General features: G+C 57.1%; 1 protein-coding gene across 1 annotated transcript in view; it reads left to right on the forward strand.

The window, feature by feature from the left end:
* Nucleotides 1-3,568: 3,568 nt before the first annotated feature.
* Nucleotides 3,569-12,844, forward strand: part of LOC140475022 (creatine transporter-like) — a gene marked incomplete at both ends in the record, with an annotated part of 32,696 nt that continues 23,420 nt past the window's right edge. Inside the window, 1 exon segment of the mRNA XM_072567745.1 lies at nucleotides 3,569-3,701. Within this exon segment, the coding sequence (XP_072423846.1) occupies nucleotides 3,569-3,701 (133 nt within the window).

Here is a 12,844-nt window from a genome sequence, read left to right on the forward strand (position 1 = left end):
ATTCAGTTCTCTCTTTGAAAGAAAACACGAATCCTTCTTCTGTGGGTGGAATGACTTCGCTCGCGCTCTCGCCAATCTCTCAGTCTCCACCCTCCATTTCAAATGCTATCTCTCTCTCTCTCTCTTCTCTAATATTGATTCTCTCCCTCCATCCTACAAGACTTCAGCACCCACCCCCCCACCTCTCTCTCTCTGCCTGTCTCCCTGTCTCTCTCTCTCTCTCTCCCTCCATTTCAAACGCTGTCTCTTTTTCTCTCTCTCTTTCTCCTTTAATACTCTAGTCTCTCTCCATCCATCCCAAGACTTCAATGCCCTCTCTCCCTCTCTGTTTCTCTCTCTCTCCCTCCATCCCCAAGACTTTGCTGCCCTTTCTCTCTCCCCTTCTTTGCTATTGTAGTCTCTCTCTCTCTAACCCCTCTCCAGAGCCAAGACTTCAGTCTCCCTTTCTCTCCTTCTCTCTAATAAGGTGATGTCTCTCTCCCTCCATCCCCAAGACTTCACTATCTCGCTTTCTCTATCTCTCTCTCTCTCTTTCTCTCTGATACAGTCTCTCTCTCTCTCTCTCTCTCTCCCTCCATCCCCAAGACTTCAATCTCTCTCTCTCTATTTATGTCTAGTAATGTGGTCACTCTCTCTCTCTCTCTCTCTCTCTCTCTCACTCTCTCACTCCACACCCTGTGCCCTGCCTCTTTCTCTCTCTCTCTCACACTCCCGTGCCTTCTCCCTTTCTCCCAATTTCTCATCACCCTCCCTCTCTCTCCGTCTCCCCCATACCTTCCCTCCACCTCCAATACCTCCAAACAAAAGCCCCTCAGTCTCTCTCCGCCACCCACCCTCCCCACCATAGGCCCACTCTTGATGAGTGGGGCCTAGCTGTGTGAAATAAGCCTGGATTTCCTGGGTGATGATTGAGGCGTTGGGGGGGGGGGTAGTATTCAGGCTGGGTGGGTGGGGAGATGCCCATGACGACCAAACGCCTCCGATAGCGCGTTCGGGAACGGTCGCCCTCCGCAGGGCCTGGTCGCCGCAGAGACGGCAGGTGGCCATTTTCTTTCGGCGCCCAACCTCTCCCCCTGCACCATGCCCCACTCCCCCCCGCCCCGCCCCCCCATCACCCGCCTGCCTCCCCAAAGGGCAAATCAACACGGTGCGCGTCTCTTCGGTCCTGCAATTCCCTTAGAGCCTACGGCCTGAGGGGGGGCTGATGTTTGCAGCTGGGAGCAAGTGGCCAGGATTCGGGAGAGGATTCGAACCCCGGATCTAGGTCAGGTCTGGTCAGTGCCATTTGACCCTTGACCCTGAGATAGTTTCCGTGTCTTGCTCTCTCCCGCCATCAGAGGGGGGAACGTCATCGGGACACTAGGGCCCGGTGTCCTCCCGTTTTGGGAAAAGGGAGGGGAGGGAAGGGGGAGGCAGGGAGAGGAAGATAATCGAGCCCCAGGTTCCTGAGGACCAGTAGGCGGCCATTTTGACTGCGGCAGGGAGCGAATACATCATTTGAGGCAGTTGCGATGAACAGAATTCATAGAATCCCGACAGTGAGGAAACAGGCCCTTTGGACCTGTACATCCCTGGACACTACGGGGACAATTTAGCACGGCCAATCCACCCTAACCTGTACATCCCTAGGCACTACGGGGACAATTTAGCACGGCCAATCCACCCTAACCTGTACATCCCTGGGCACTACGGGGACAATTTAGCACGGCCAATCCAACCTAACCTGTACATCCCTGGGCACTACGGGGACAATTTAGCACAGCCAATCCACCCTAACCTGTACATCCCTGGGCACTACGGGGACAATTTAGCACGGCCAATCCACCCTAACCTGCACATCCCTGGGCACTACGGGGACAATTTAGCACGGCCAATCCACCCTAACCTGCACATCCCTGGGCACTACGGGACAATTTAGCACGGCCAATCCACCCTAACCTGTACATCCCTGGACACTACGTGACAATTTAGCACGGGCCAATCCACCCTAACCTGCACATCCCTGGGCACTACAGGGACAATTTAGCACGGCCAATCCACCCTAACCTGTACATCCCTGGGTACTACGGGACAATTTAGCACGGGCCAATCCACCCTAACCCGCACATCCCTGGGCACTATGGGACAATTTAGCACGGCCAATCCACCCTAACCTGCACATCCCTGGGCACTACGGGGACAATTTAGCACGGCCAATCCACCCTAACCTGTACATCCCTGGGTACTACGGGACAATTTAGCACGGGCCAATCCACCCTAACCCGCACATCCCTGGGCACTATGGGACAATTTAGCCCAGGGATGTGCAGGTTAGGGTGGATTGGCCGTGCTAAACGGGCCTGATTTATTACCTTATCAAGATGCGCTGCCAACGTCTCTGATCTGTGTCCCTGCACACCCAGATCCCTCTGCATTTCATTCATGGAACTAGCGTTAAAATACAACCTCGTTCGGAATATCGTGAGCAGTTTCGGGGCCACTGTCTCTGATGGAGAATCTGATGGACCTCTCGGAATACCGAGAGTAGGGGCCAGGGATAGAGCGGACGTTGGGGAAGGCCAAGGAAGGAGGAAGAGACCGGGACCCAAGGGCGCAGGCTCAGAGCCAAGGGGGCGGCCATTTTGGGCTGAGATGAGGAAGGAATCCCTTCAGCCTGATGGGGGGAGTGGGGGGGGAGACTCTGTGGGACTCCAGAGGGAGGCCAAGTCTTCGAGAGAGAGGGAGAGAGATGGGGTTCAGATGAGGGTTGGGGGGTGGGATGCAGGAGGCCGGAGAGAGACCGGCTACGAATGGACAAGCAGCTGCCAACTGAGAGCCACATCGCACAATGGCTAATTTTGAACTGACCCAAAGGATGGAAGCTTAGGACTTAAAGGAGTCCGTTCAGCCCATCGGTACTGTTCTGGCTGTCCGAGAAACGTTCCTCACCCAGTCCCACCCCCTCTGACTCCCCCTCCCTGCTAAATCGACTGCCAAGTTCTGATTCCATCAAAATTCATCGATTGAATTCCAGATCGCAATGATTCCAAATTTTTAAAAACACCCTTCTCTGTCTCCCCAACCCACCCCAAACCCTTTTGGCTCTTTGACATTCCCTCCCGCTGAGATGGCTGGGCTCGTTAGGAATGCCCGGCTGAGCTCCAACACTCCCTCCCTCTTTGCCCCATAATGGGGATGGGGCATGGGGAAGGGCACGGCAGTGGTTCAAGAGGGCATGTCAACCCCCCCCCCCCCACCGCCACCCCACCCACCCCCTTGAGGGGGGGAGGGCAGTTGGAGATAGGTTGGAAATGCTGGACATTGGAGATGCGCGCAATTCCCAAAGGCAACAATACAAACTGCTCCACCCCCACCTTTCGCTCACCGAAGGCAACGGTTCTGGTCTCTTCCGGTTCCTCCAGCGAGCTGAGGTCCCCAGACTCCCACTGCAACCTTCCCATCATGCCTTGAGGGGCGGTGGAGACATTGAGATGGGGAAGGGGAGGCCCGGAACCTCCCGTTGCCGTGGATGCAGGCGATCTCTGCCTTTCGGCCCCTCGCACTCATTCTGCTCTCGCCCCCTTTCCAGGAGGAAGGTTCTGAACATCTCCAGCGCCCTAGAAGAGGCGGGAAGCCTGAGCTGGGAGTTGACGCTCTGCCTGGTGGCCACGTGGATGGTGGTCTACTTCTGCGTCTGGAAAGGAGTGAGGGTCACAGGGAAGGTAGGCCGGGTCAATGGCCTTTCATGTTCACTCCCACTCTACACCATCTCAGTAGACCCCAAACCCCTTCCCGTTCACTCCCTCTCTACACCATCTCAGTAGACCCCAAACCCCTTCCCGTTCACTCTCATTCTACACCCGTCCCAATGGACCCTAACACCTTCCCATTCAATCCCGCTCTACACCGTCCCAATGGACCCACACCCCTCCTTGTTGACTCCCACTCTACACTGTCCCAATGGACCCAAACCCCTTCCCGTTCCCTCCCACTCTACACTGTCCCAATGGACCCCAAACCCCTTCCCGTTCCCTCCCACTCTACACCGTACCAATGGACCCCAAACCCCTTCCCGTTCACTCCCGCTCTACACCGTCCCAATGGACCCCAAACCCCTTCCCGTTCCCTCCCACTCTACACTGTCCCAATGGACCCCAAACCCCTTCCCGTTCCCACCCGCTCCACACCGTCCCAATGGACCCAAACCCCTTCCCGTTCCCTCCCGCTCTACACCGTCCCAATGGACCCCAAACCCCTTCCCGTTCCCTCCCACTCTACACCGTCCCAATGGACCCAAAACCCCTTCCCCGTTCCCTCCCGCTCTACACCATCCCAATGGACCCAAACCCCTTCCCCGTTCCCTCTCACTCTACACCGTCCCCAATGGACCCCAAACCCCTTCCCCGTTCACTCCCACTCTACACCGTCCCAATGGACCCAAACCCCTTCCCGTTCCCTCCCACTCTACACCGTCCCAATGGACCCAAACCCCTTCCCCGTTCCCTCCCACTCTACACCGTCCCAATGGAGCCAAACCCCTTCCTGTTCACTCCCGCTCTACACCGTCCCAATGGACCCAAACCCCTTCCCGTTCCCTCCCACTCTACACCGTCCCAATGGACCCAAACCCCTTCCCGTTCCCTCCCACTCTACACCGTCCCAATGGACCCAAACCCCTTCCCCGTTCCCTCCCACTCTACACCGTCCCAATGGAGCCAAACCCCTTCCTGTTCACTCCCCCTCTACACCGTCCCAATGGTCCCAAACCCCTTCCCGTTCCCTCCCGCTCTACACCATCCCAATGGACCCAAACCCCTTCCTGTTCTTTCCCACTCTACACCGTCCCAATGGACCCAAACCCTTCCCCATTCCCTCCCACTCTACACTGTCCCAATGGACCCAAAACCCCTTCCTGTTCACTCCCACTCTACACCCGTCCCAATGGACCCAAAACCCCTTCCCCGTTCACTCCCACTCTACACTGTCCCAATAGACCCAAAACCCCTTCCCTGTTCACTCCTACTCTACACCCGTCCCAATGGACCCAAAACCCCTTCCCCGTTCACTCCCACTCTACACTGTCCCAATGGACCCCAAACCCCTTCCTGTTCACTCCTACTCTACACCGTCCCAGTGGACCCAAAACTCCTTCCTGTTTCCTCCCACTCTACACCGTCCCAATGGACCCAAAACCCCTTCCCCGTTCACAACCGCTCTACACTGTCCAAACGGGCCCGACCCCCTTCCCCGTCCACTCCCACTCTACACCGTCCCAATGGACCCAAACCACTTCCTGTTCACTCCCACTCTACACTGTGCCAATGGACCCCAAACCCCTTCCCCGTTCCCTCCCACTCTACACCGTCCCAATGGACCCAAAACCCATTCCCGTTCCCTCCCACTCTACACTGTCCCAATGGACCCAAACCCTTTCCTGTTCACTCCCACTCTACACTGACCCAATGGACCCAAAACCCTTTCCTGTTCACTCCCACTCGACACCCGTCCCAATGGACCCAAACCCCTTCCCCGTCCACTCCCACTCTACACTGTCCCATTGGACCCAAACCCCTTCCTGTTCACTCCCACTCTACACCGTCCCAATGGACCCAAACCCCTTCCCCATTCAATCCCACTCTACACCGTCCCAATGGACCCAAAACCCCTTCCCCGATCCCTCCCACTCTACACCGTCCCAATGGACCCAAACCCCTTCCCCATTCAATCCCACTCTACACCGTCCCAATGGACCCAAACCCCTTCCCCGATCCCTCCCACTCTACACCGTCCCAATGGACCCAAACCCCTTCCCGTTCACTCCCACTCTACACCGTCCCAATGGACTCAAACCCCTTCCCGTTCCCTCCCACACTACACCGTCCTAATGGACCCCAAACCCCTCCCCATTCCCTCCTGATCTACACCGTCCCAATGGACCCCAAACCCCTTCCCCGTTCCCTCCCACTCTACACCGTCCCAATGGACCCCAAACCCCTCCCCGTTCCCTCCCTCTCTACACCGTCCCAATGAACCAAAACCCCTTCCTGTTCACTCCCGCTCTACACCGTCCCAATGGACCCCAAACCCCTCCCCGTTCCCTCCCTCTCTACACCGTCCCAATAGACGCAAAACCCCTTCCTGTTCACTCCCACTCTACACTGACCCAATGGACCCAAAACCCTTTCCTGTTCACTACCACTCTACACCCGTCCCAATGGACCCAAAACCCCTTCCCCGTTCACTCCCACTCTACACCGTCCCCAATGGACCCAAACCCCTTCCCTGTTCACTCCCACTCTACACTGTCCCAATGGACCCAAAACCCCTTCCCCGTTCCCTCCCACTCTACACCGTCCCAATGGACCCCAAACCCCTTCCCCGTTTACTCCCGCTCTACACCGTCCCAATGGACACAAAACCCCTTCCTGTTCACTCCCACTCTACACCGTCCCAATGGACCCAAACACCTTCCCGTTCCCTCCCACTCTACACCGTCCCAATGGACCCAAACCCCTTCCTGTTCACTCCCACTCTACACCGTCCCAATGGACCCCAAACCCCTTCCCCGTTCCCTCCCACTCTACACCGTCCCAATGGGCACAAAACCCCTTCCCGTTCCCTCCCACTCTACACTGTCCCAATGGACCCAAAACCCTTTCCTGTTCACTCCCACTCTACAGCGTCCCAATGGACCCAAACCCCCTTCCTGTTGACTCCCACTCTACGCCTATCCCAATGGACCCAAAACCCCTTCCTGTTCACTCCCACTCTACACCCGTCCCAATGGACCCAAAACCCCTTCCTGTTCACTCCCACTCTACACTGACCCAATGGACCCAAAACCCTTTCCTGTTCACTCCCACTCTACACCCGTCCCAATGGACCCAAACCCCTTCCCCGTCCACTCCCACTCTACACTATCCCATTGGACCCAAACCCCTTCCTGTTCACTCCCGCTCTACACCGTCCCAATGGACCCAAACACCTTCCCCGTTCCCTCCCACTCTACTCCGTCTCAATGGACCCAAATCCCTTCCTGTTCACTCCCACTCTACACCGTCCCAATGGACCCAAAACCCCTTCCCCGTTCCCTCCCACTCTACACCGTCCCAATGGACCCAAACCCCTTCCCCATTCAATCCCACTCTACACCGTCCCAATGGACCCAAACCCCTTCCCCGATCCCTCCCACTCTACACCGTCCCAATGGACCCAAACCCCTTCCCGTTCACTCCCACTCGACACCGTCCCAATGGACTCAAACCCCTTCCCGTTCCCTCCCACTCTACACCGTCCCAATGGACCCCAAACCCCTCCCCATTCCCTCCCACTCTACACCGTCCCAATGGACCCAAACCCCTTCCCGTTCACTCCCACTCGACACCGTCCCAATGGACCCCAAACCCCTTCCCCATTCCCTCCCACTCTACACCGTCCCAATGGACCCCAAACCCCTTCCCCATTCCCTCCCACTCTACACCGTCCCAATGGACCCCAAACCCCTTCCCCATTCCCTCCCGCTCTACACCGTCCCAATGGACCCCAAACCCCTTCCCCGTTCCCTCCCACTCTAAACCGTCCCAATGGACCCCAAACCCCTTCCCGTTCAGTCCAGCTCTACACCGTCCCAATGGACCCCAAATCCCTCCCCGTTCCCTCCCTCTCTACACCGTCCCAATGGACCAAAACCCCTTCCTGTTCACTCCCACTCTACACCGTCCCAATGGACCCCAAACCCCTCACCGTTCCCTCCCTCTCTACACCGTCCCAATAGACGCAAAACCCCTTCCTGTTCACTCCCACTCTACACTGACCCAATGGACCCAAAACCCCTTCCTGTTCACTCCCACTCGACACCCGTCCCAATGGACCCAAAACCCCTTCCCCGTTCACTCCCACTCTACACTGTCCCAATGGACCCAAAACCCCTTCCCCGTTCCCTCCCACTCTACACCGTCCCAATGGACCCCAAACCCCTTCCCCGTTCACTCCCGCTCTACACCGTCCCAATGGACGCAAAACCCCTTCCTGTTCACTCCCAATCTACACCGTCCCAATGGACCCAAACCCCTTCCCGTACCCTCCCGCTCTACACCATCCCAATGGACCCAAAACCCCTTCCTGTTCACTCCCACTCTACACCGTCCCAATGGACCCAAACCCCTTCCTGTTCACTCCCACTCTACACCGTCCCAATGGACCCAAAATCCCGTCCTGTTCACTCCCGCTCTACACCGTCCCAATGGACCCAAACCCCTTCCCTGTTCAATCCCACTCTACACTGTCCCAATGGACCCAAATCCCGTCCTGTTCACTCCCGCTCTACACCGTCCCAATGGACCCAAACCCCTTCCCCATCCACTCCCACTCTACACCGTCCCAATGGACCCAAAACCCCTTCCTGTTCACTCCCACTCTACACCCGTCCCAATGGACCCAAAACCCCTTCCTGTTCACTCCCACTCTACACCCGTCCCAATGGACCCAAAACCCCTTCCTGTTCACTCCCACTCTACACCCGTCCCAATGGACCCAAAACCCCTTCCTGTTCACTCCCACTCTACGCCCGTCCCAATGGACCCAAAACCCCTTCCTGTTCACTCCCACTCTACACCCGTCCCAATGGACCCAAAACCCCTTCCTGTTCACTCCCACTCTACACCCGTCCCAATGGACCCAAAACCCCTTCCTGTTCACTCCCACTCTACGCCCGTCCCAATGGACCCAAAACCCCTTCCTGTTCACTCCCACTCTACACCCGTCCCAATGGACCCAAAACCCCTTCCTGTTCACTCCCACTCTACACCCGTCCCAATGGACCCAAAACCCCTTCCTGTTCACTCCCACTCTACACCCGTCCCAATGGACCCAAAATCCCTTCCTGTTCACTCCCACTCTACACCCGTCCCAATGGACCCAAAACCCCTTCCTGTTCACTCCCACTCTACACCATCCCAATGGACCCAAAACCCCTTCCCCGTCCACTCCCACTCCACACTGTCCCAATGGACCCCAAACCCGTTCCCTGTTCATTCCCACTCTACACTGTCCCAATGGACCCAAACCCCTTCCCCGTTCCCTCCCGCTCTACACTGTCCCAATGGACCCAAACCCCTTCCCATTCACTCCCGCTCTACACCGTCCCAATGGACCCAAAACCCCTTCCTGTTCACTCCCACTCTACACCCGTCCCAATGGACCCAAAACCCCTTCCCATTCACTCCCACTCTACACCGTCCCCAATGGACCCCAAACCCCTTCCCCGTCCACTCCCACTCCACACTGTCCCAATGGACCCAAAACCTCTTCCCGTTCCCTCCCACTCTACACTGTCCCAATGGACCCAAACCCTTTCCTGTTCACTCCCACTCTACACCGACCCAATGGACCCAAACCCCTTCCCCATCCACTCCCACTCCACACTGTTCCAATGGACCCAAAACCCCTTCCTGTTCCCTCCCACTCTACACCGTCCCAATGGACCCAAAACCCCTTCCTGTTCACTCCCACTCTACACCGTCCCAATGGACCCAAACCCCTTCTCCGTTCACTCCCACTCTACACCGTCCCAATGGACCCCAAACCCCTTCCCCGTTCAGTCTCACTCCACACTGTCCCAATGGACCCCAAACCCCTTCCCCGTTCACTCCCACTCTACACCGTCCCAATGGACCCAAAACCCCTTCCTGTTCACTCCCACTCTACACCGTCCCAATGGACCCAAAACCCCTTCCTGTTCACTCCCACTCTACACCGTCCCAATGGACCCAAACCCCTTCCTGTTCACTCCCACTCTACACCGTCCCAATGGACCCAAAATCCCGTCCTGTTCACTCCCGCTCTACACCGTCCCAATGGACCCAAACCCCTTCCCTGTTCAATCCCACTCTACACTGTCCCAATGGACCCAAATCCCGTCCTGTTCACTCCCGCTCTACACCGTCCCAATGGACCCAAACCCCTTCCCCATCCACTCCCACTCTACACCGTCCCAATGGACCCAAAACCCCTTCCTGTTCACTCCCACTCTACACCCGTCCCAATGGACCCAAAACCCCTTCCTGTTCACTCCCACTCTACACCCGTCCCAATGGACCCAAAACCCCTTCCTGTTCACTCCCACTCTACACCCGTCCCAATGGACCCAAAACCCCTTCCTGTTCACTCCCACTCTACGCCCGTCCCAATGGACCCAAAACCCCTTCCTGTTCAGTCCCACTCTCCACCTGTCCCAATGGACCCAAAACCCCTTCCTGTTCACTCCCACTCTACACCCGTCCCAATGGACCCAAAACCCCTTCCTGTTCACTCCCACTCTACGCCCGTCCCAATGGACCCAAAACCCCTTCCTGTTCACTCCCACTCTACACCCGTCCCAATGGACCCAAAACCCCTTCCTGTTCACTCCCACTCTACACCCGTCCCAATGGACCCAAAACCCCTTCCTGTTCACTCCCACTCTACACCCGTCCCAATGGACCCAAAACCCCTTCCTGTTCACTCCCACTCTACACCATCCCAATGGACCCAAAACCCCTTCCCCGTCCACTCCCACTCCACACTGTCCCAATGGACCCCAAACCCGTTCCCTGTTCATTCCCACTCTACACTGTCCCAGTGGACCCAAACCCCTTCCCATTCACTCCCGCTCTACACTGTCCCAATGGACCCAAACCCCTTCCCATTCACTCCCGCTCTACACCGTCCCAATGGACCCAAAACCCCTTCCTGTTCACTCCCACTCTACACCCGTCCCAATGGACCCAAAACCCCTTCCCCGTCCACTCCCACTCCACACTGTCCCAATGGACCCAAAACCCCTTCCCGTTCCCTCCCACTCTACACTGTCCCAATGGACCCAAACCCTTTCCTGTTCACTCCCACTCTACACCGACCCAATGGACCCAAACCCCTTCCCCATCCACTCCCACTCCACACTGTTCCAATGGACCCAAAACCCCTTCCTGTTCCCTCCCACTCTACACCGTCCCAATGGACCCAAAACCCCTTCCTGTTCACTCCCACTCTACACCGTCCCAATGGACCCAAACCCCTTCTCCGTTCACTCCCACTCTACACCGTCCCAATGGACCCCAAACCCCTTCCCCGTTCAGTCTCACTCCACACTGTCCCAATGGACCCCAAACCCCTTCCCCGTTCACTCCCACTCTACACCGTCCCAATGGACCCAAAACCCCTTCCTGTTCACTCCCACTCTACACCGTCCCAATGGACCCAAACCCCTTCCTGTTCACTCCCACTCTACACCGTCCCAATGAACCCAAAACCCCTTCCTGTTCACTCCCGCTCTACACCGTCCCAATGGACCCAAACCCCTTCCCCGTTCAATCCCACTCTACACTGTCCCAATGGACCCAAATCCCGTCCTGTTCACTCCCGCTCTACACCGTCCCAATGGACCCAAACCCCTTCCCCATCCACTCCCACTCTACACCGTCCCAATGGACCCAAAACCCCTTCCTGTTCACTCCCACTCTACGCCCGTCCCAATGGACCCAAAACCCCTTCCTGTTCACTCCCACTCTACACCCGTCCCAATGGACCCAAACCCCTTCCCGTTCCCTCCCGCTCTACACCATCCCAATGGACCAAAACCCCTTCCTGTTCTTTCCCACTCTACACCGTCCCAATGGACCCAAACCCTTCCCCATTCCCTCCCACTCTACACTGTCCCAATGGACCCAAAATCCCTTCCTGTTCACTCCCACTCTACACCCGTCCCAATGGACCCAAAACCCCTTCCCCGGTCACTCCCACTCTACACTGTCCCAATGGACCTAAAACCCCTTCCTGTTCACTCCCACTCTACACCCGTCCCAATGGACCCAAAACCCCTTCCCCGTTCACTCCCACTCTACACTGTCCCAATAGACCCAAAACCCCTTCCCTGTTCACTCCTACTCTACACCCGTCCCAATGGACCCAAAACCCCTTCCCCGTTCACTCCCACTCTACACTGTCCCAATGGACCCCAAACCCCTTCCTGTTTCCTCCCACTCTACACCGTCCCAATGGACCCAAAACCCCTTCCCCGTTCACACCCGCTCTACACTATCCAAACGGGCCCGACCCCCTTCCCCGTTCCCTCCCACTCTACACCGTCCCAATGGACCCAAAACCCCTTCCCGTTCCCTCCCACTCTACACTGTGCCAATGGACCCAAACCCTTTCTTGTTCACTCCCACTCTACACTGACCCAATGGACCCAAAACCCTTTCCTGTTCACTCCCACTCTACACCCGTCCCAATGGACCCAAACCCCTTCCCCGTCCACTCCCACTCTACACTGTCCCATTGGACCCAAACCCCTTCCTGTTCACTCCCACTCTACACCGTCCCAATGGACCCAAAACCCCTTCCCCGATCCCTCCCACTCTACACCGTCCCAATGGACCCAAACCCCTTCCCCATTCAATCCCACTCTACACCGTCCCAATGGACCCAAAACCCCTTCCTGTTCACTCCCACTCTACGCCCGTCCCAATGGACCCAAAACCCTTTCCTGTTCACTCCCACTCTACACCCGTCCCAATGGACCCCAAACCCCTTCCCCGTTCACTCCCACTCTACACCGTCCCCAATGGACCCAAACCCCTTCCCTGTTCACTCCCACTCTACACTGTCCCAATGGACCCAAAACCCCTTCCCCGTTCCCTCCCACTCTACACCGTCCCAATGGACCCCAAACCCCTTCCCCGTTTACTCCCGCTCTACACCGTCCCAATGGACACAAAACCCCTTCCTGTTCACTCCCACTCTACACCGTCCCAATGGACCCAAACCCCTTCCCGTTCCCTCCCACTCTACACCGTCCCAATGGACCCAAACCCCTTCCTGTTCACTC

The sequence above is a fragment of the Chiloscyllium punctatum genome, unplaced genomic scaffold, assembly GCF_047496795.1.
Source record: "Chiloscyllium punctatum isolate Juve2018m unplaced genomic scaffold, sChiPun1.3 scaffold_1331, whole genome shotgun sequence".
Lineage (NCBI taxonomy): Eukaryota > Metazoa > Chordata > Chondrichthyes > Orectolobiformes > Hemiscylliidae > Chiloscyllium > Chiloscyllium punctatum.